At 38.3% G+C, this 24,123-nt stretch overlaps 2 protein-coding genes across 2 annotated transcripts in view; one reads left to right on the top strand and one right to left on the bottom strand.

The window, feature by feature from the left end:
• Positions 1-2,063, bottom strand: part of mbtps2 (membrane-bound transcription factor peptidase, site 2) — a 33,959-nt gene extending 31,896 nt beyond the window's left edge. Inside the window, exon 1 of the mRNA XM_026180130.1 lies at positions 1,750-2,063. Within this exon, the coding sequence (XP_026035915.1) occupies positions 1,750-1,824 (75 nt within the window). The 5' untranslated portion in view covers positions 1,825-2,063. The remainder of the gene's footprint in view (positions 1-1,749) is intronic.
• Positions 2,064-5,422: 3,359 nt separating this feature from the next.
• Positions 5,423-22,812, top strand: smpx (small muscle protein X-linked). Its single transcript, XM_026180129.1, has 5 exons — positions 5,423-5,474; positions 10,050-10,109; positions 14,411-14,497; positions 15,403-15,546; positions 20,584-22,812. The coding sequence occupies exons 2-4, from the start codon at positions 10,074-10,076 to the stop codon at positions 15,541-15,543; spliced, it is 264 nt and encodes an 87-aa protein (XP_026035914.1). The 5' UTR covers positions 5,423-5,474; positions 10,050-10,073; the 3' UTR covers positions 15,544-15,546; positions 20,584-22,812.
• Positions 22,813-24,123: the final 1,311 nt, after the last annotated feature.

Genomic DNA, 24,123 nt, shown 5'->3' with positions numbered 1-24,123 from the left:
GGCTGTCGCCGAGCAACACGGACTTTCAACTCCCGCCACAGATTTTCTATGGGGTTGAGGTCTGGAGACTGGCTAGGCCACTCCAGGACTTTCAAATGCTTCTTACGGAGCCACTCCTTTGTTGCCCGGGCGGTGTGTTTTGGATCATTGTCATGTTGGAAGACCCAGCCTCATTTCATCTTCAAAGTTCTCACTGATGGAAGGAGGTTTTGGCTCAAAATCTCACGATACATGGCCCCATTCATTCTGTCCTTAACACGGATCAGTCGTCCTGTCCCCTTGGCAGAAAAACAGCCCCATAGCATGATGTTTCCACCCCCATGCTTCACAGTAGGTATGGTGTTCTTGGGATGCAACTCAGTATTCTTCTTCCTCCAAACACGACGAGTTGAGTTTATACCAAAAAGTTCTACTTTGGTTTCATCTGACCACATGACATTCTCCCAATCCTCTGCTGTATCATCCATGTGCTCTCTGGCAAACTTCAGACGGGCCTGGACATGCACTGGCTTCAGCAGCGGAACACGTCTGGCACTGCGGGATTTGATTCCCTGCCGTTGTAGTGTGTTACTGATGGTGACCTTTGTTACTTTGGTCCCAGCTCTCTGCAGGTCATTCACCAGGTCCCCCCGTGTGGTTCTGGGATCTTTGCTCACCGTTCTCATGATCATTTTGACCCCACGGGATGAGATCTTGCGTGGAGCCCCAGATCGAGGGAGATTATCAGTGGTCTTGTATGTCTTCCATTTTCTGATGATTGCTCCCACAGTTGATTTTTTCACACCAAGCTGCTTGCCTATTGTAGATTCACTCTTCCCAGTCTGGTGCAGGTCTACAATACTTTTCCTGGTGTCCTTCGAAAGCTCTTTGGTCTTGGCCATGGCGGAGTTTGGAGTCTGACTGTTTGAGGCTGTGGACAGGTGTCTTTTATACAGATGATGAGTTCAAACAGGTGCCATTCATACAGGTAACGAGTGGGGGACAGAAAAGCTTCTTACAGAAGACGTTACAGGTCTGTGAGAGCCAGAGATTTTCCTTGTTTGAGGTGACCAAATACTTATTTTCCACCCTAATTTACGAATAAATTCTTTACAAATCCTACCATGTGAATTCATGGATTTTTTTTTCACATTCTGTCTCTCACAGTTGAAGTGTACCTCTGGTGCAAATTACTGACCTCTGTCATCATTTTAAGTGGGGGAACTTGCACAATCGGTGGCTGACTAAATACTTTTTTGCCCCACTGTATAATTATCCCCTGCTGTTTTTATTGTGAATGGCACTTTCCTCTTTGTTTGTACCTGATTTTAATATCTTTTTGCGCTGCACCTTTGGACTCTCTTCTTCCTTGTTTACTTGTGTTTTGCTTTGTAATTCCACGAAATTTTAAGGGTTAGAGAGCAGATCTCTAGGTTGCCAGGTTTTCCAGGATACATGGAAATCCTGAGTTATACTCTACACTACTGCAGGTACTCGCTTATAGTTTACTCTGATAGCATTTAAAGATAGACAGGGTCTTATATTTCCCACATTTTCTGCTCACTTTAAGCATTAAACGCATCTCATGGACAGACATTGTGAAATAATGGTCGTAATGTGTTTAATAGCGGGGTTTCCAGCGGTTCCAGGGCTGCTCTGGCCTGTTTACACGAGTGCCCACAGCTCAAACCTTCTAATGGTTAAATCCATTCACGTGCGTTAGCTGACAGACTGCTGAGCAGGAAGAAAAACAAAAAGGCAAATATTCACCCTGAGCAGCGTGTCCGCCAGATAGACAGCACACCAGCCTGCCATCACAAACACCAGCAGGGACACGGGGATCATGGTGCAGCCGTTACAGGACTCCACACCGCGCCGCCTTCATCACTCTCTCTGCCCGCCGTTTGTCACGCAGCTGGCCGCCGTCATTAGCGTCCAACGCTGCCATAAAATGCCGTCACTTACGGTGAACTGCAAACAGACAGAAAGGTTTGATTTCACGAATGCCGTGAATCGGAAGGAGTGTCAGCACTGCGCGACAAAACTCCGGCTTCTTCTTCTTCTTCGACACTTTCTTTTGTCCCTGCCAATATTGCGCCATCAGGTGTTCAACTGCAGCATCTCACTTTTCATTTTGGGTAGTTTTTACAAATTTCTAATTAAAAAAATTAAAACAAAAATAATTACATTTGCAGTAAAAAATAAAAAGTATTTTTAAAAATTCACAAATTCTAAATACTAGTAAAGAAGTAAAAAATATAATTATAGAAATTACATATAAAAAGAAATAAATTAAATGGCAGAAATTGATAGAGAGAATTTTTTTAATGTAAATTTAAAAAAAAAACAAAAAAACAATTCACAGTGGATTGTCCCAGTGCTTACTATATATAGGGCACAGAGCTGTAACCCTAAAAATGGAGAATTGCATAATCAGTTGGCTCAGCTGCAGACACAAAAATGAAAGTTTGTTTTTGGATATTAGATTTCATCCTGCCAAAAGGTCAATGGGGGTAAAAGGAAACCAATAAATGTGGATTGCCAGAGTCAGGCGCAACAAGAAAATAAGCTCCCAGTCTGACTCATTAAGCCATAAATGTGGCCAAGGGAACATAAAACTGCTTGTGGATAAAGGCCAACATGTTGCTGTACATCAGTTCCTACAGAGCCTTCAGCCTTTCAGAATAACTGTGTTATTTGAGCTTAATGAGGACACAGCTGCAGATGAAAACTGTCTATTTGGGTGCAATAAACCCCCCTCTAAAAGGTTAAACCCCAATTTCAGTTTACCTCCTCCTTTATGAGGTTTTACTCTTAAAGTAAGTAATATCAAACTTTGCCACAGCCACATTTATCTCCTTTTAGGCCCTGCGGCAACAGTTTGTGGTTGTGCGCTTAGTGATACCGATTATACACACCATGGTGTATTTATTTTATCCACAGACAGGCAGATTATATTGTTTGTAAAGCTCCTTTTTTCATTATTTGTCTATGAAATAAACTTCCTTTTGGCATTTCTAGGTTAGTTTGGAAGATATTTACATAGTCCTGAGGAATATGTAAATGGTTATTCCTCAGGACTATGTAAATAACTCGATCACCTTTAAGTCACCTTGGATTGTCAGACTTTGAACCTTACACTGGACTAGCAGATGCCTTTTAAACAACATTTAAACTTTTCCCATTAAAAAAAATATCAACAGAGTCTGTATTATTATGGGAGCATGATTCTGGATTTCCAACAAGGTAAATGTTTTCAATGGAGAAAAAAAAAAGAACATATTTGATGGGGTTTTTGTTCAGGTGAAATGAATGATTGATTGAGCTCTACAGTATTCCCATTATTGAATGATGATACTTTTCCACAGGTTTTCTTTGTTTTAAAGGTGATATACAGCATAAACAACTTCAGAGCCACAGCACAGACCAAAACAAATGAGCACATTAGCCACACCTTCTCACTTCCTTCATGATACATTTATAACCAAAAGCCAAAAGCAACACCCAAATACAATTAGCTCTATGCAATACATTGAATATCTATTAGATGCTGCAGTTACCACCTGTAGAGTTTGCTTGTTTGTTTTTTCAGTTATCTTCGGGGAGGGGGGGGGGTTTCAGTGTGTGCCATCTTGCTTTTATATTGCCGTGTTGAGCTTAATGGCCTTCATAAGCATGTGGCTGGTCAAAAGTTTAAAAGTGAGGGACTTGCGACTAGTGACTGGCTGGACCAGCTCCAAGATAAAAAATCCGGAAACTAAAATTACAACACAAAAAGGAAATATGACCCCAGTGCTCTGCTACTAGTTGTTTTTTCTATAATAATACTCAAAGTCTTTCAATTATAGATTTGTGCAAAAGAATATTTTCTCAGGACTCCATGCAGTTCTTTGGAAAACTAAGTACAATCCAGAGGAATTGAGTGTGTAAGTAGCAGCCAGAAGCTGCTAATCAAATGCATTCGATTAACTGATCATCAGCAAGTTTAAGCACATCTATAAAAGCAGAAGAACTTTGAAAAATAACAAACCTGCACGACTTGGTTGCAAGGTTGTGTTTACAACAAACCACCAGATTTCAAATGTCCTTTGAATGAAGTGGAGATATTTTTCCATAATGCACAGTACCACGTTTGGTGAAAACCAAACACAGTATATCAGCACGACCGCCTCATCTGACAAGCACAGTTGTGGAAGGGTGATGATACGGGGTTTTGTCTCAACCAAAGGAACTGGGCATCTTGTACCAACTGAATCGAAAATTTATGTATTCTAGACTCAAATGTGCCAAGCTGTAGCAGTACTGCTGGCACAGCTTGGCTGAAACTGGTTCATGCAAGAAAAGAATCGAGGTGTTCCAGTGGCTCAGTCAAAGTTCAGAATACAACCCGAATGAAATGCTGTGGTGACTATTAAGAGAGTTGTGCATAAACAAATCCCAACAAACCCCAATCAACTGAAACAACACTGTAAAAACTAGTGGGCCAAAATTCTCTGCAAGCTTTTAAATCCTTTAGGTCTACTTTCTTTTTCACAATACTGTAGAACTTTTTACAGACTGCTCTATCAAGGCAGAAAAAACAACTTGACAAAAACCTCATCGTTACATATCCATAAAAAGTTCTTTGACTTTCTCCTGCACCACAAGATTCAGTCATGTTTGATCTTTGTACTTTATACAGCCAATTTGCAATTAATCAGATCATGTCGAGAAATGTTATGCCTTGGATTTTCCCTCCTCTGGGCTCCACCAACCCGATCTCTGCAACAACACAATAAACACATTCAGTGATGAAAGTGTTTATCTATAATAGACCAGGACGGTCCTTCCCAACAGTTGAGACCTGTGTGTGTGGGTTGCATTTGCATAGTTTGAAATATATAACAAGCTTTCAGTTTGAGCCTCTTCATTTTACTACCCAGGGACACAACAGGTCAGTGTAACAAGCCTGACGATCGCTGTGCTTTGCTGCAATAAATGTGAACAGCCTCATGTGAAGAACACATCCAGAGAGAAAGGTAGGTTGAATGTGTCATAATGACTTCAAACATACAGAAGTGCACACACATAAACACACACACACACACACACACACACACACACACACACACACACACACACACACACACACACTTATCCTTGTCTTTGTTACATTATAGGGCCACCTGTCCAAAACATGCAACTTGTCAGGTATTTTGTAATTAAAAAATTTGATTAAATATAAAAGTTATTTTCTTTGGTCCCCATACTTATTCTGGTTCCCACCCCATGACTGTGCTAACAGGTCCTTGTCCCCACAATGTAATAAAGACAAACACACACACAGACGCACAGAGGCTGAAACTCATTTTACTTCTCTGATGCTGGGTCGGGTTCCACTCTGGGAGGAGTTTTCTGTCTCGCAAGCCAATCAGGACAAGCGGAAACAGGTCAGGTAGCCGAAGAGGACCTCAGAGAGCGCACAGGCAAGGCAGAGCAGCTACGCACACCAGGAGGTAAGAAAGCACACACTCATTCATAGCCACATGCGCACCTTTAACTCTGTGGGATCACAGGTCTCCTCTGGGCTTCTGGTTGTACATCAGTGTATAAACGCAGATATACCAGCATGACTGCTTCTTTCTGTGTGTTTGTGTGCGTCGGGGTAGAAATAGGCCAGTCCCATTTTAGTCACTGAGATTAGGAAAGGGTGTTTTCGGGACTCAAGTGTCAGGGTTTGATGAAGAGCTAAAAATTACCATGCATCTCATCTCTGAATGCCATATAAACAGATAGATTTGAGTTTCATGAGTAAAATGTTTTATTTTCTGAATGAAGCTGCAGTGAAATTATTTTACTCTTTGGAACATTTTGCTACATGAGTAGATTAAAAAAAATCCAAATGCTTAAATCAGTGACCTCACTTCTCATTATGAATGAATGAATATCCGATAATCTAGCAGACAGTTTCATGGTTCATTCTTAACTGGAGCATTTTTCTGCAATTGTTTAAAACCTTAAAAGCAATTTGAAATTAGGGATCAAGTCATCATAAATATTGCTGAATGAGATTGAATTGGCAGACAAGCTGGATCGTAATTTTTAAAAATTAAGTTTGATCCTAACGTGAGTCCCTTATTTTTTGTCAATCAGAACATTACAATATATGAGAGCTTCTGGTTCATGCTGAAATGCCCTGAATCTATTTCGCATTATTTCCCTGTAAATATAACTTAAGTAAATGTTTGCATCAGCAAATATCATAAAAGCAGCCATAACAGAAGCTGGCAACATTGTGTTTGATTGGTTCATGGTTAAAGCATCAGATTTTTAAATGGTGTTTGGCCCAGTCAGGTACGAGAAAAATCATCTTTTTTAAGTTTACAAAGATCTCACTGTAGCTTAAAAATATGTAAACATCATATATGCAGACGGTGCTGCATTTCAGTGGTCTGCATTTAAAAATTTTAAAAACTTTTGGATCTTATTTGAAGAGTTTTAAAATGAGTGTGGATTATGAATTAATACATGTAAAAAGTGTTAAAGTCACTATGGTCTTGGAGTTAAATGTGTTTTGCTGCTCCTGACTAATCTTGTAAATGTAGTTTTAAAAAAAGAACCCTTTAAAATCTATGCAAATTAAGCTGTTTCCAGTGCTCAGTGCGTCTGTTTGACTGTGTTTTGGTCCGTCGCTGTGTGTGTCCATGTGAGCATAGATAGAAAGCAGGTCCCTTCTGTGTATCACTCGTCTATTTATAGTGAGAACAAATCCCAGATATGAGAGGAATCCTCCTACCACTTACAAGGCAAAGAGAGAGAGAGTTAGTGAGCGTGAAAGAGGGAGAGGGAGAAGGAGAGAAAAGAAAGGAAGAGAAAGAGATGGAGAGAAGACAGGCAAATAGTGCGTGAGGAGTCAAATAAACAAGAGCAGTGGGTGTAAAAAAGCAAGCATCAGAAGAAAGAGTTGTTTCATCGACTGGTAAGTTCAGTCTCCTTTACATAATGTTATGTCTATGTGCTGTGTTTTTATTGGCATGACAGTTGATGGCATTACTGTCAAAGTCATTCAGCTTTCTGTGGCTTTTAAAAGGATTATTATGTAAGTTTCTAAGGAGAACTCAGAGTATGGCAGGGAAAAATTTAAGCCAAATTCTTTATTGAGTTTGGTTATTCAGCAATTGATGTACTGCATTTATTCTTAATAAATCAACAGCCAGCAACTTGGGAAATAAAATGACCTTATGTGATTCATTATTTGGAGAAAGAGGAGGATTTGAAGGATTTGAATGGGATGCAAGATACAGTGTCAGTGTCCCAAGGTCAGCCTACCTTAGCAATCACTGGAAATTCTTAGGTTTCCAGCCATGAAAGTCTAAAGTCCATGAAACCTCAAAATGTTTTCACTTTGCAGAATCAGACTTTATGCTAAGCCAATCATCTCCTATTAAATATTAAGCGTACAGATTTAGGAGCGGCTTTGATCTTTCTGTTACACTCTTGGCAAGAAAGGAAAGAATTTTATTTAAAGTTAGAATGAATTGTTTTATGCATTATTTATGTTGGTATTTCACACATGAGTTTGAAACTGTTCTTGTGTTTCATATCTGTAATCAAAGTGAGACAAACCTATATGCACAGCTGCACCTCTTTAAAGTTTTATTGATGTTCAAGCAAAAACATGCAGGCATACAGACTTTTTCACAGGTTTCATGAAATAAACTGGCATACCACTGTGTTGCATCTGGTTTAAAAAACCTGAAAGCATAAATAATATATTCACCTGTGCCTCTTTGCCTCGTTGCATGACAGACATGAGTGTGCAAAGTGAAAGGGCTTTTCAGACTCTGCAGTGTGGCGTCACTGAGGCGGCTGCTACGGGCAGCCAACATTAATATCATCACGTAGTGGAAATGTGTGTACTGTGTATTTCAGCGGGGTCCATGTTTTTACTCACAAGGGCAGAAAAGCTTTTTCCTTCTTTCGTTTTGTTGTACCAAGGACATTGGAGAAACCAGTCGACATCTGGCCCTCGTAGCTACTAGGAGATAAGATAAATAGGCCGTGGAAACTTTAATGATAGTTAACCACTTGTTGCTTGGAGTGGATTTGTAGTTTATTTATAGTTAAAAGGAGGGGAGCAAGTAAAAAATAACTGCAAAGTGGTGAGAGACACTTTTGTTCCATTTGAAAAGACCCATGTAAGTGATCCTTAAAAGACACACAGACGTGTTTCTACTTCAAGAACGAATGATTGTTAGGTGGAGGAAACAAAGACAGATTTTTGACCTTTGACAAGGAGACTAAAGTTTTATTTTTAATTGCTGTTTGGTTGGGTTAAGAAATTTTGGTTTAGCTTACTTCTAATCTCAACCATATTTGGTTTGGAAAACCATCATCTGGGTTAACATACTCCCTTATACAACATTAAACATGCGCTAGTACGCTTCACTTCCTAGATTACCAGAGTGCTCAGTTTCACCCCATCTAAACAGGCTTTAGTGACTTCTCTGTTTTTTCTTATAGGAGTCAGTCAACTTTGGAGGACGTGAGATATTAGTGAACCAATTATTAGTGAACAAATAATACTGGTTTGTGAATAAGTAATGACATCAAAGTACAGCACTATTGTAGTGGAAGGTTACACAGTCAGACCATCACTACTTGCAACTGTCTATGCTGCTGATAGATATGCATCCATTTACTCCAAAGCGGCCCTAACTACTAGACAGGAGCATAACCTCGTTCAGTACAAGCATATAGACTCTGACCTACATGGGATAAAAACCCACTGCTAGTGTTAACTACATTCAGGCTATTTTCTTCCTTTTAGACTTTTTGATTTGTCTTAATTTCAGTTTAACTGATTAGGATATAGACATACATTGCTTTTAGCATTTTCTTTTGGTTAATCCTTGTTAACAGGACATGGACATGTCCATGAAGATGTCCATGTCCTAGAGCAGAGATTCCAAAAATGTCAGCCCCTAATGGGCCAGGACGGTACTGTATGGGTTGCAGTAATAAAGATTCAATTTGAAATTACTCCATGTGTACAATTTCATATTTCCATATTTTTATTCATTTATATAAAAGTGATTTTTATTTCAATTTTTATATTAATAAAGAATTTTATATTAAAACTGGTAGGTGCTGGTTAGTTTTTTATATTACTCACTACTCTTACCTAAACTTACCACTCTATATTACAGTCTATGTCGCAGTGTCAAGTGGGTCACACATTGGCTTTACCACTGTGGCACAATTTGGTGGCACCAATGGGAATTTTTGGTTTGTAAGTGGGGTGCAGCTTTCTTGACTGTAAGAATGAGTTAGAGTTAATCCAGCCACTAAAGACGCAGTGACAGCTATGTCCACACATGGCAGTAATTGAAAAGATAGTGGAAACACACAATAAGATAAGCTTATAACACACAACATTGTTTGAGATGAAAGGAGCAAGATTGCTTTCAATTTCCTACACTTTAATTGATGTCTATTTTTAGATTGCACTAAATAACCAATACGTGCCTTGCTCGCCCCGGTAAAACAGCTGTTTCTGTCGTAGGTTCTGCTCGTGTTGTGATATAAATACATTTGGCTGAAAAAAGTTCATAGCAGTAAAGGTGGTGAAGCAGCACACTGGAATTTTGAAGAGTTTCCCTCTTCAGCTACAACTTTATAGCAATAAAAACTGTACAAAAGTGACGTTTATCATTCACACTGCTGTGTACCGTGTTACATTACCAAACTACAGAATCTCCAAGAAAAAATTTGACAGTAGTAGTAGAAATTTTTCTATTTTGCCTTTTTTTTCTATTTTACCTTTACATCAATCCAAAAGTCATCCCAAAAGTGAAATTGAGGTACTTTTATACTGGCAGTCACTCTGTCTCCCTCTCATGAATGATTCAGAGAACAGTTCCTCTGCCTGCTTAACTCCCCAAGAGTCGCTAAGCAACTGAAATGGTATCCCAGGCCGTGAAAACCACAGGAACTGAGTACCAGTGCCCCCAACATGCATACACACGCTCACAAGTACACAGAACAAAGATCCAACACACCTGAATGTCTGTGATCTATGCTTCCTGCAGGTCAGCGGACTCACCAGGGGGATTATGTCCAAACCTTCGACCAACGTTAAGGCCCTTCAGGTAAAAGTTTGTTTTTTTCCATCTGTATGCACAGTAAGGTGGATGTGTCTTCAAAACGTTGTGTGTTACCTCCTGCATGATATTAACTTTACAAAAGTAAAGGCAGAATAGAAGACAACTGAAATGCACAGTAACTCTTCCTGCTCCTCAATAAAGACAAATTCAGGTTTCCACATTAAAGTATTTATTCACGAAGGCAAATGCTGAGTTTAAACTGTGCATATACATTATCAAGGCGTTGTTAGTGCAGGGTTTTAGCAAGGCGAACATATGCAGAGCAGTTTCTTTGTGTTGGTGGCTTTCTGTGTGTTTCCTCCATCAGCTCACTTCTCATTGTGCTCATTTTCACGTCTAACCATGGGATAGGCATCAGAACAGAGTTTCTTTTTTTATTAACAGTACAACCATGAGGTTCACAGTTCAGTTTCCACCAAAGAGTCCATCATCACTTTATCACAAAGAAAAAAAGCAATGCGATTTCACATTATAAATGTTTGGATGATAAAAACCTCTTTATACTTCAGTGTCAGCAGCTTTGCACGTTTTAGCTCATCAATAACAAATCTTTTAATTGCTTTAGCTTCAAACATTTTCAAAAGGTGGTTGCAGACAGCTATTGTTTTCCATTTATTAATTATTGCCTAAATACCCTTTAATATTCCATCAGATGATGATTTTCTGCATTTAGGTGTTTTTTTTTTTTAATTAAACTTTTGTCCTTAGCCTCCTCTTAGTCTGTAAGACAAGTCTAGAACTTTCAGGATGTCTATTTGCAACCTGTTGCCAATTCAATGTCAAGGAACAAAGATCTTGGGAAGAGCCAACACATGCATGGACGATAGTCATGTAAAGATGATGGTTATACAAAGTCAATGTAGTCAAAATCAGTTTGCAAATAAGGATAAAAGGTTGTAAATTAAACATGTTCTGTGTTTTTTTGAATAAAGACATTTAAAATGAACCCATAGGGAAATTTTGCATTGTTACAGAATAAGCGTGATAATGACAAATGCCTTGGTAGACATGGTTACAGAGAAACATTTGCACCCTTCAAGCTGCAACCATAGGCTGTATTGGTGCATACAAGTAAAATACAAATATAGCACTAGAATTTAACTTAACAAAAAGTGGGACAAAGACATTTTTGTAATTGGCCATTAATAGATAAACCACATAGCAAACCATAATATTTGTTAGATATCTATATTACAAAATGCCTCAAAAAAATCAATAAAATCAAAATCAATAAAGTATTCTGATTCTGATTCTGAAAAGCAAACTTCCCTCATAAGCTGTACACAGACATACTTACCTGCTAATTATTGTTAAATAAAAGACTAATAAGTACTAAGATTTCACTCACCAAACAGATTTGTTGTACCGCACACAGTGGACCACATTATTAAATTAAAATGCTTTGAAGGCACCGACAACACTAATAAAGTGGACAGGTCCTTGTCATGACTTAAATTAATGGAGATCAGCCTTGCAGAAAGCATCTGGTTGCCTATCTATGACTGGCATGCTACCTATACCTGTAATATTAGAATTACTTGAAAAAAGAAACAAACAAATAAAAAAACTCTGTACAGCTCTTATGAATGGATGAATTAGCTCGAAAGACCCAAAACACTACAGGAGTTTTCTATACCAGGGTGCAAATGTTTATTAGTGCTCTAAAGTTGACCATGTTAAACATGTAACTCTATGAGGGAATGAATCACCTTTGAAGCCACCCTCAAGTGGCTTTGGCACCTTCGTTTTCCATGTTGCCCTAATATTTCAACCTCACAGGTTGCCAGAGATTCAGGAGCATTAGCAACCATGTAAAAGGAAGAAGATGATGTGGAATCAGAAAGGCCAGCATAAATGCGAGAATATTATAGGGGTAAAGTACTAAGTCAGCTGAGCATCAGTAAAAGCAGGTTTTCACAACAGGCTCTGTTTACAGCTGCTTCAGAGAGCAGTTTGACTAAGAAAGCAACTTTAAAAACACATACGCAAGAAATGGAAACCAGAGGCTGTCTGAGGGAATTCAGTTGTTAAGCTTTTGAAAACAGTTGACAGTCAAGTAAATTAAATCAAATCTGTAGTTCAAGTCTTAAACTCGGCTTGGTAATTCAGTTTAACATATTCCTATATAATACAGACATAATGGTACTACAATGTGGAAGTAACAAGAAGTCTGGCTATTGAGCTTATTTGTATGTTTGTTTGTTTTTCTCTCAACAGGATTAGTCTGTGAGTCTGTTTTTCTTCCATTTACCTGTCAGATACTGAGGTCTTTCTTCTTATCTAGGCTTTCCTTTCATGTTCACATAAAGTTATAACAACAGCTAGTCAGCAGGCAAGCTTAAAGGATTAGTTCACCTTCAAAAAACATTAACAGAATCAATCAAAATGCGGAGGTATACTGTAGTTCAGTCTCAGCCTCTTCCCAGACTCACAGCTAGTGTTGACTTTATAGGGTATCGTCTCAGACAGCTTCTCTCACACTTCTACTTCACATACTGTATATGTGGATGTGGTTAGCAACAAGGTTAATGGTGATAAATAAGTAGAGGTTTGGAGCGTTGGTGCTGTTATTTAGATAAAAAATGGTCTGACGTGTGTTGCATAAGCTGTTTGGCGAAAGTTCACACATACACTCTACTTTATGCAACAGCTGTGCCCCTACAAAATGTGGAATTTACCAGTGTTTTCTTGCCTGGTTATTGCTAAGACTATTAGAATTATTAAAATGATGAGTAGAAAATATCTTGGATCTAAACTTTATGAGGAATGAATGAAAGACTTGTACATGCACAGGGAAACATATGAGGTTAAAACACAGACTTAACCTCTTAATCAGCTGTTTAAGTGTTATATTATATCTTGCATGTGTTTCTGTGCTGTACTGAAGAGGTATTGAACAAAAGAGAACATGCCAAATCACATGTTTTCTAAACTTAGAACTCTGTATACTTAACTTTGCAATCAGATAAATATTTAATTCATGTTTATCTAAACCTCAATTCATTAATCGTAAAAGTTAAACGTGAGTTTCTATAATGATTTTCCAGCTGGCCAAATGTGGCAAATGCCTTAAAATTTCAGTCCCCATGTTATGTAGGAGCTCAGTCTAGTTGGCTGACTTTATGTCACTTCATGTTGTATTACTTTCTTTCGTCAAATTACTGGGAGTAACTTACTTGAATCATTAATAGTTTTAATAGTTTTGTTGTTTTTCTTTAAAAATTTGAGAGAAAATCAGGTTACTGAGATATGTATGCTTGGTCTGCTTTGCCCAAATGTCTAAAGCTGTTAAGTTTACTGTCACAGGAAGTCAGGGGGGAAAAGCTGATACTAGTGGACATTTAAAATTATTGTTGTCAAATACATAAACAAAACTACATAACTACAAAGATAAACTGAAACTGAGATGGTTTATGGGGATCAACTGGGCATTTTCGTATCCAAATAAATCAGGTAAATCTACTGGTTTGCTCTCAAAGTTCATGATCTTTTAATGGCTGGTGGAAAAATAAAAGCCTGAGCTGCAATAAACATTTTCTTCCTATGCATGGGAGGCTCAGATTGAATTACAGCATGTGGTTTTGTTTTCTTGAAAATGGATTTTGAAGCGCAATGACTGAATTTTCATTCTGGGGTGAAATATTCCTTTAATCTTTGGGTTGTGCCAGTGGTGTGCAAGGACATGAATGCTGACGGCACGCCAAGCATAAAGACAACAAACGATTCCAGCCAAAGCAACGTTACAGTGATACAAACATATCAGCAAACATGCTGCGAATGAGGCGATTTACCTTCCCTCACCAATCTCAAAACCTTAACGTCTGTAAAATATATAACTCTTTCATAGAACAACATCCACAGACATCGTTAACACACATCACACTCCCACTCTGTACAGCTGTACAATGTGAGCTTATATACAATACATTACAGTACAAATACAAAACACATCAAATCCAGGTGGTTGGACGTTGGGGCAGGCAGCAGTAGAACATCGAGTTAGCAGGTAGATCGTTCTTATCTGTGTGTGTGTGTATGTTTGTGTGTGTGTGTGTGTGTGTGTCTGTCTGTCTGTCTATGTTTAAGCATGTCTCTCCCAATTTTCATAAAAACACAAGTCTCTTTTTAGGGACATGATGATAACAAGGAAGCAGTGGTCATAATCAAAACATTGGGTTTTGAGGAAACAGCAGAAGCCTGAACGCACACACACACACACACACACCGCAGACAGTTGAGTATCAAGTGTTGAAAGGGTCTCATTGGCTGTTTTTGCTGTCATTCAGGCTAATTTGAACATCCCGATGGGAGCTCTGCGTCCAGGGGCGGGACATCCTGTCAAGAGGAGAGAGGACACAGTAGAAACAGAAGAGGTGAGATAACACATTTCACACCCAGTCCACTGGTCTGCATTTTCCTCATCCCCACTCTACCCACACCTTAATGCCAGTGGGCAAGACAGACACAGCTTGTGCCAGCTTGTGGAGCTGATGCTTTTTTCCCCCCCCACAATGTGGTCACATTTAAATTGTAAATTCAACATACGCATGACCACCTCAGGGATCTGCATATATTTACAACTTGAATTTTCCTGACCCAAATGAGCTGAATATGGATACAAATGTATGCTAATATCGTCTTGAAAACTAAAAAAATAAACTCAGACATTTCCTAGTTTGGCTCTATTCCACTTTTGTGCTTCTAATGTAAGCTTTTATTGTACAATTAGCATTTCTTACTAACTACTGTGTATGTGTTGCTGAGTTTTACATATTTAAAAGGCCAATCTAGGGAATAGCTTTGCAAATTAACTTGGGCTATAAATGCTGTAGTGTGTGGCATGGCAATAAAAGAAACATTTCCTTAACTTTGTTTACTTATTCTAAGCAGATTTTATTTTGTGATCACTTTATAACACAATATAGTATAATATAAGATATAACAAAAAACTACAAAATTAATTTCCTGAGAACTGCATTTAATTGACATTAAAAAGGAACTAGAAAGCTACTTTCTAGCTACACCTTTTTATTCTTATTTTACTTATCTTATATTGGCCTTCTATGAGGCTCTTCAGTTTATACTCTAGCGGACACAGGTAGTTTTTGCTGCTGTCTCTTTAAGGCCTTTCCTAAAAGCTCACATTGTTATGAATAGGCATCTTAAGCAGCAGCTTCCATTGCAATCTGTCCCTTTATAAGATGATGAAGTTTCTCTTTAAATATAGGTAAAAGCAATGCTGCCATCACCTCACACACAATTTATTTTTTTAAATCAGGATCCTTCACCTCCAAGCGCTGCAGCCCAGTCACCAGAGGAGAAGAAATTGCCAGGAGCAGTGAAGCTACCTGGGCCTGCTGTTAACCTTTCAGAGATACAAAACGCCAAGAGTGAACTACGATGGGTCACCAAGGAGTAACATGTAGGTTTGATTGTAGTTCCCTTCATTTTTGCAAGATTCCAAAGAAAATAAAACTTCATCAATACACTATAAAAAGGAAAATTATTTTCTAAAAATATTATATAGGATGTGCAAGTTAATCTCTAAACTTCCATAAAGTTAAATTTTTAATGTAATCTTTAAAAGGAAAAATTCCAAAACCAGGAAGAAAAACACTAAAACTATATTTTAAATAAAATGCAGTACCAATAGTATTGTAGCTTTAGTTTTTGAGTAGGTACACAGTACCTAAAAACAGTAAAAAGTTTGATTTCAATCACGCTTGCAAGTATGGTTGTGCATTGAGTTATAAGGAGCTTAAATTCAAAATAGGGGCCATTTATACAATTTCTACTTGTCCCTTACCTGGTAATATGCGTACTTATCAGAACCCTTTCCTGACAGCACTAAAGTTTCCATCGATACTATGTAACAGCTGCTTATTTTAATATTTGATATTTAATGCAGGTCTTTTGTGTGATGCGTGATGTAGATAGGCTGGGTTTATAAAGTCCAGACTAAAAGATGCAAATCGCAACCAAACTACTGAAAGGAAGCACAAATACTGCAAATACTTTGTGGAGGATGCAAATCCAGTTTGAGTGCAAGAAAAAAGTCAATCATTTGCTAACGTGACAAACGTGTACATGTATGTACAAAAGTGTACATATAAAGACAGAGAAGCATACTGTGTTTGATGTTACTGAGAAAAAGTGAAGAATACTAAGGTTAAAGTCCTCCACAGTTAACATGTGAGACATGTCTACAATTCCTGTCCAATTCAGATTTTTTCATTTAATTCAAGTTTATTTATATAACACTAAATTGCAACAACTGTCACCTCAATGCATTTTGTATAGGAGGAAGAGACTATACAAATTTCTGGAGAAAACCCAACATAAAATCCTACGAGTAAGCACTTTGTGAAGCTGTGAAGGAAAAACTCCCTTTTAACAGGAAGAAACCTGCAATACAAACGGGCTCAGTCATCTGCTGTGACTGGTTGTTGACTGAGGGGAAAGAAAAAAGCAAAGGCAGACAGGAGAAAACACAAGCTGAGAGAGAGAGAGAAGACAAAACTCTGACACACTGCAGCGGTATGTAAACATGTGGGGAGTGAAATAACGTGAGAGAAGAAGTGCTCAGTCCACCACACAAAGTCCCACAGCAGCAGTAGTGGCTCAGATCCAGCCCTAACAATAAGCTTTATCAAAAGTAAAGTTTTTGGTCTATTTTTAGAAGTAGAGAGGATGTCTGTCTCCCAAATCCAAACTAGGAACTGATTCCCTTAGAAGAGAGTCCTGGAAGCTGAAGGCTCTGCCTCCCATTCTACTTTTAAAACTATAAGCAAGCCTGTAAAGTGCTCTGTTAGGATAATATGGTACTAGGAGGTGTTTAAGATATGATGGGATCATTGAAGATTTTGTATGTAAGGATAATGATTTTAAATTTGACTGTAATTTAATGAAGATAAGCTAATGTAGGAGAAATATACGTGTCCTTGTCAGTACTCTCCTTATAGTGTTTTGGATTAACAAATGTCTTTTCAGGTAAATTTTAAAACAATCTACAAATTAATTTGTGAACTAGCTTTTCAGTATCACTCTGAGACAAATTGTTTCTGATTAGATTATGCAAGGTCCTAAATCTTAAATAATGCAAGAAAACAGCCTTGTAAAATATTGCCTAAGGGAAGCATGTTTGATAAATGATACTGGACCCAGCACAGGACCCTGTGGAACTCCAAAATTCCCTTTCGTGTGTGAAGACAGTACATTTCCTTTAACATATCCTAATCTCGGTAGTAAAATACTGTGGTCAGTGATACTGTATCAAATGCTGCACTGAGGTCTCACAGGACTGCAATTTAAGAATTTTTGAAATAAGGAAGGTTGGAGATAATTAACAAAGACAGCTGGGTCAAGTAAAGGCTTTTTACAGTAGTGGTTTCATTACAGCTACCTTGAATGCATCAATTATTGGTAAGATTTCTTTGTACAATCCTTTCGGAATTAGATCTAATAGAAGTAGACTGTTTTGTTTGGTACATCTAGGTAAAACTAAGTCTTGCAGTAAATCCTACATTCATTGGGGTTTTAATATTCAGTTTTATTGAGGCTATCTGAAAGTGTTACTGAGTGTGGTTTTGCAAGTTAGGGTAAACTTGACCTCATTTCTAGCTCTGTACTTTTATTCTTGGACTCTACCAGAGTAGGTTTACATCTGTCTTGGTGCAACTCCTCAGTTAATCCACTGTCCTCTTCCTTTAATGCCACCTTTCCTTGAAGTCAGCACTTGGCTACCTTTGTTTCTGCAAACAAAAGTTACTTCTTGTAGAGTCATAAAACAAACTGTAAACCTCCTAGAAAACATAATTCAGCAGTCTTGAATCAGCAGCTTCTGAGAATCTGACCCAGAAGATGAGAGTGAAAAACGCAAACATCCACAAAAATGAAGATGATAGGAGATTGTTTCCATTTGGTAAATATTATGCTCATTACCTTGTAATTGTGGTATAAAACAGTGGATTTAGTCTTTTAATCACAAGCTCTATAAAACAGCGTCCCTTTTAATAGGTGAGGGAAATTTTCTGAAATGCTGACTGGCCTGAAAACACTGGATACAGAGTTACGTATAGCATAATGCTTTTCTGCAGTTGCCAAGTGCTCATGGTCACTTTTACCATATTAAAATCAGCTTACAAGAGTTGCTTAGTTAAATTTAAATACGCTATTTGTCTTCCATGAAACAGTGGTCACAAGCCATTCAGCCTGAATATTAATACAACACATCATTTCAGCGACATAAAGCTAATTACACCTTCAGCTATTCACTTGTCTACATAGCTTTTTATAGATCTTCATCTTTTAGCATTAGCCTAGCTGAAAGTTGAGCTGCATTCTGAGATTTGTTTTTAAACAAAATACTTCTCCTTGAAGCAGTTCAGGTTTCTAGGGTTTAATCCCCGCTTTTTTAACCTCCTCCTAGTGTAGCCAGCTGTCGGTCACTGCGGCTAATTAAAGAATGGATAAGCAGTGAACAAACTTTCACAGTTGGAGCAGGTGGATGGGAGCTATGTGCCTGAGGTAACCATATTAGGGAGATCCACTCTCACTAACATCACAAAGGGCCAAGAGCAGAAAAAAAAACAGCTGGAGGCCAACTGTTTAGAGCAGTTTGAAGCCTGAGCTTACTTGGACTCATGCTGACCCTTACTACTTGAAACTCTGACCGTGTTTAATATGAGAATCCTCACTATATAACCACTATATAAGAAGGGTTATGTGCAGAGTTGACAATGTCTCCAAACTGTTTGAAGAGTTCATGAATGACCACGAGAGACACCTGTAAGAATATCAAACACATCTTTGTCTAGAGCAAAGATATGTAGAGTTAAAAAGTCACACTGGCATCTTGCAACAATTACAGTCTGTGATATAGTGTCTTTTAATAAATATTTAGCGCTGCTTTATTTTTATTTTTACTTTTTTACCTCAACTTTGCACACACTGATATTAGCTAAAGTATGTCTCTTTGATGCATGGTAAGAGAACAAATGGTGCTATTGTATATCTTTTACATCGTACCCTAACCGGATACTCAAATTGGTCTACTCATATCTCTGTAAATGTGTGCTATTTGTATGGTGCTGGTGAGGATACGCAATAATTACTTGCAGTAGTTGCAGTTCACCACATGGAGTCAGTGTGGGCCGCTCAGCCTTTTGGGTCAAGCATCGTGTGTGTTGATGCCTCTGTGTGTGTGGGGGCTGGACAGGTTGAGTCAGATGCTATATTTATACTTTATGGGTGTGTGTGTGTTTTAGAAAATGAGTGTGAGCGCTGAGTGGCAGTCTGTGCTGCAACTTTCCCAGCGGGACACAGAAACCACAATATCCAAGCACTGCGGCTGCTGTGCCCAGCCCAAGCCACGTGGGTGTGCTGTGTAGGTGTTCTAAATGAGGGAGAGAAGAGATGGAATAACAAAAGCAGAAGCTGGTTTAAGTTTTAACATGGAAAATTATTCCAAACAGCAACAACAACAGCAGCCACGTACTAGCTGTTTAGTATTCTGCACAAGGGAAAAAGAAAAAGAATGTAAATTTAAACTGGTTTCATAATAGAAGTTCATAGATATTTATTAGCTTGCATCTACATAAACTATATAAACACTATCCTCATACATCTGTTATCATGATTATTGTTATTATTGTTTATCAGTTCTTTATGCAGTTTATAAAGAACACACTATGGAGACACAGATACAGCACCTCTAGCAATTTTCATTCCAGTGTTCACCTGAAAGTCAAACCCATCTGTGTTTGTTTACCATTTTTTCCCAGAGTTGTGGATATTAATCTGCTGCTAAAACTGCCTAGGTTCTTTGGCGAAAGGTTTTCCACAAGATTTTGGAAGCTGCCTGCAGGGATTTGCTCTGTGCAAAAAGCATTGGACAGGACTGTGGACACGAAGTTCCACTCAAAACTGGCAAACGCTTTTATTTATGAATCTGGCTTCATGCATGGGGAAACTGCCTTGCTGAAACAGGCCGGAAATTTCCCAAAACTGCTGGCACAGAGTTGGATCACTTTATTAACTAAATTATCATTGTTTACAGCAGCATTATGAATTTCCTTTACAGGAGCGAATGGGCCTCAATTTACAAAACAGAACCCCAGATGTGAAGTAGAGAAAAGTATGGCTGTCCAAGTACTTTTGGCCAAGAGCTGAGAAGCAAATCTCTGACCAACATTAGCCGAAGACAAAAAATCAAAGCAAAACTTGGAAAAATGGATTTCTTGTTTATTACTTCAAGAATATGAGGCAGGCTTTTTGAAGGGTCAGCATCGCTAATTGCGCATGAGAATGTTTCTATATTTCAGCTACCAGTAGTAAACTGGCCTTCTCTTCATCGTCTAGAACGTCACAGACAGTCTGTCAGAGGTCGGCAGCTCTGAGACGGCTGATAGCAGCCAAAGAAAATCGCTCACCATGCCTTTATCTGCCTGTTTTCTTCCAGGATTCTCCAGCCAGGCGGAGAGGAAAGCAGATAATCTTCATAGACACAGACTTGCCCACTGACTCTGAAGAATGGCAAAATACAACCCCAATCCCAACATGTTTGGAGATGCTAATGCCTCAGTTTTTATAAACTCTCCTCCAATCAGTAGTTTAACAGAAATATTTATTTATCTTTCCAATTAAATCATAATTTATACAACAATTTCAAATATTCTTGACAGTCTTGCTTCAGATAATATACCATTTACCTGGACTTTTAGAAGTGAGTGACTTGTGTTACAATTACAACATACTGTTTAGCATATTATCTGCTTTTCTGTTAAGTAGATGGTTAAAAAGGACATTTTATTGACAATGAATATAAATTCGAGGAATCCATCTCAGCAACAAATAAACTCTGTGGCGACACTTCAGCTGTTCACCACTGATTTATATTGATACTTTATATTGATACAATAATAAATGTTTCCTTTGTTAATGTTGTATGTGGGGTTTAAGGTCAGCTGTACTGCTTTTGGGGGAAATAATCATACGTTTGTTGTTTATTGTGATGTTTCCCAAAATGTCTTGAAAAAACACTGCAATAAATCAAAAAGGTTCTAAAAATCCTGTCCAAACTCGGTTTATCACTTATGCCTCCATCTGTTATAGCAAAAGACAACAGGAGTGCAAGTATCTTAATATTACTGATAGATGCCGACGCTACAGTATTGTTTGGTTTGTTTGTAATGTTAACCAACTGTGTAATAAGAAATGAGATTTCTAAAGACCTACAGCTGGATAAATGAAGAAAAGGGTAATTTTAGCCCATTGCTGAGTGGGTTTAGGCCAATATGTCATGTCCTAATATAGATTTTGAGAGTATAACTGTAATGTTACTGTTAAAATGTTGAGGCGCAACCATGTATCATACACAACTAAAGTTTTATGGATATAAATTTAATGTTACTGTGATGAAATAAAAAAATTATGACACTTTTATGAGGTGTTTTAAGTGCATAGACAAACCACCAGATCATTTTAACGTGTTTGCTAGTGACACATAAAGTGTGTCAGGAAGGGGGGATTTGGGGTTTAAGTTGAAATAAGGGGCTTTGTGATCATGTTATGATTTTCTGGGTGTTTGATAATTTAGCTCTAATAAAACTTACTCATAAGTAATTGCTTCTATGCTTAAACTTAATTGATTGAAAATGCTTGTTTTGTTTTCTCTTTGATTTTTTTTAGTAGAATAAGTGAAAGGTGACAGAGTGTAGTATAAGGTCAATGTAAAAACAAAATGCTTGCAGAGACAGATAACAGGACGTTAAGACAGTTTGCTTGGAAACTTTGCACTTGTTTGTGATCAGATAAGAGAAGAAGAGAGCTTCTTAAAAGGGTGTCAAAAGTGCTGTTTACCCAAGTGAATAACATTGAAGATTATATATGTATAAATGATTGTTTATAAACACATTGCAATCGTGCTCATAGGAGTTTCTACTCAGTCATGTGGAGGTCAAAAGCTTATAGGAATGGCTTATAGTACAGAGGGGTAAATGCAAAAACACGCTTACACACATAAATAATAATTAGGCTAATCCTTTTGATTAGAGAGTCCCGAACATGATAGGTTGAACCAAGTTTGAAGAATTAAGAGAACAATTGATCAACATAATAGGTTATGGAGGCGTAGCAGGGGATGAAGGAAGCGCGAGACCAAAGGGAACCAATCACAGAAAAGGGGACCCCAAAAGAAGCACAGAGCACAGAGAACCACAGTTCCAGAAAAAAAAGAAATATTTTTTTTGACTTGCTGGTTTTTATTGGTTAACCATTAATAACCTCATAATCCTGATGACCTTTGTTATCCTATTTTGAAATGTTTCTTTTGTATGTTCACTTTGTAACTGCTGATTTGCTTTGTTCATGTGCGTATGTCACCTTAGCACTTGACATTAGTCTTGTGACTGTCCTTTAGAAGAAAATATCATCTTCCTGGTGGAGTTGACAGCTTGGGTATATTCGCTAACAAAGACTGCCTAAGCACACCGACAGGACATGACAGTAGTTTTCAGGGTGACATATTTAAAATGGATTATATCCTGGCTGAGACTTCTGGTCTTTTCATGTGGGTGTCAGGAGATTGGCAGTAAACAGAGTGTGACACTGATTTTAAAAAGAAATAGTCTGCTCAACCTGAAACTCTGACAAAACCAAATTAAAACTTCCCATTTACTGTGATGGAAAATGTAGCCTGGAGTGTTGTTTTCACATTACTTGCAGTGCCTGAAGGGGGGGAATGAACTCTGGTATCTCCAGCTGTAATTATTTTTGAATTATGTGCATATGTAATAGGAATTTTTAGGGGGTTTAGGTAGAACTCAGGAGCACGACAATGCAGACTCACTTTAATCATGACCTAAACCTTCAAATCCTACAGTTTGAATGGGCCACATACCACTGCATTTCACCACATATCCATCCTGACATCACTGTGCCCTATTGAAGACAGATAAATACACACACACAGCAGCTGTAGCTAAGTTTAGCTTCCATCGGGTCACGGTGGAATATTCAGAAACAGTGGTGTAGATTTAACCACCATATGGGAGAATCTGACACTATGTGGGAAAGATTAAAAATACTTTGTAGCTTCAAAAAAAAAAAAAAGGAAAAAAAGGTGTGAGTCTGTTTTTTTTTCTCTTTGTGAGTAGCCCGTGTGCTGAATTTTAAACTGGTGTAACCCTTCCATAAAACAAACACACCAACGCGGACAAATACACACTCACCTCAGAGCGTGAGCCAGCATCTATTCAGAGACAGCAATCATAACTCAGAGCAAAACGTACCCTGCAAGATCTTGTAAAGTGTTCAATAACGTGCTGTTTGCATACTGATGTGCATTTGTTTGTGTATTAGACAAAGAGTGGCACCGCGGAGTATAGCTCAGCATTAATGAGATGACAGTAAACACATTAGTTAACTTGTAGCCTGATGCTTCATTATCTCTCTATTCTTTACGCTCACCATCGTCTCCTATCTCTGCATAAAAATAATATCATGACATCCATCTGTGTGATACTGACAGACTGCAGGTCATAAAAAGGTTAAATGCCTCCCAAAAGGGCACGGATAACTCTAATACCAAAAGCCATGAAGTACTTCTGACACTTGACAAATCTTTGACAGCCTGGCAAAACTTCCGCAGGTTTGATATCTACCTCGCGCCGCATCTGCCGAGTTGTGTCTGTGCTACTATTCCTGTCACCATGAGAGTGCAGATTGGTGGCATGCCCTGGAATCTTGGTCCCAGACTGTAGCAGCTGTATTTACCAATGAGTTCATCCACTGGGTTAGACACTAAAGCCCTGCCAGGCTCCCTCTCGGTCTCTTTGGGTGTGGGGTCAGGGTGTTTATCCATGCATCTCCATGCTCGCTGGTTGGTTGGTGTGTATGATTCATGGGTGATACTCCCTCTTGGAAACGGAGAAAAGGGCAGCAGACAAACTCAAAACCAACAGAGCCGGGGTATCAGGGCAAGAGACATGAGGGCTTTGGG

The sequence above is a fragment of the Astatotilapia calliptera genome, chromosome 9 (genome assembly GCF_900246225.1).
Source record: "Astatotilapia calliptera chromosome 9, fAstCal1.2, whole genome shotgun sequence".
Lineage (NCBI taxonomy): Eukaryota > Metazoa > Chordata > Actinopteri > Cichliformes > Cichlidae > Astatotilapia > Astatotilapia calliptera.
This window is presented reverse-complemented; position numbering and strand designations above follow the sequence as displayed.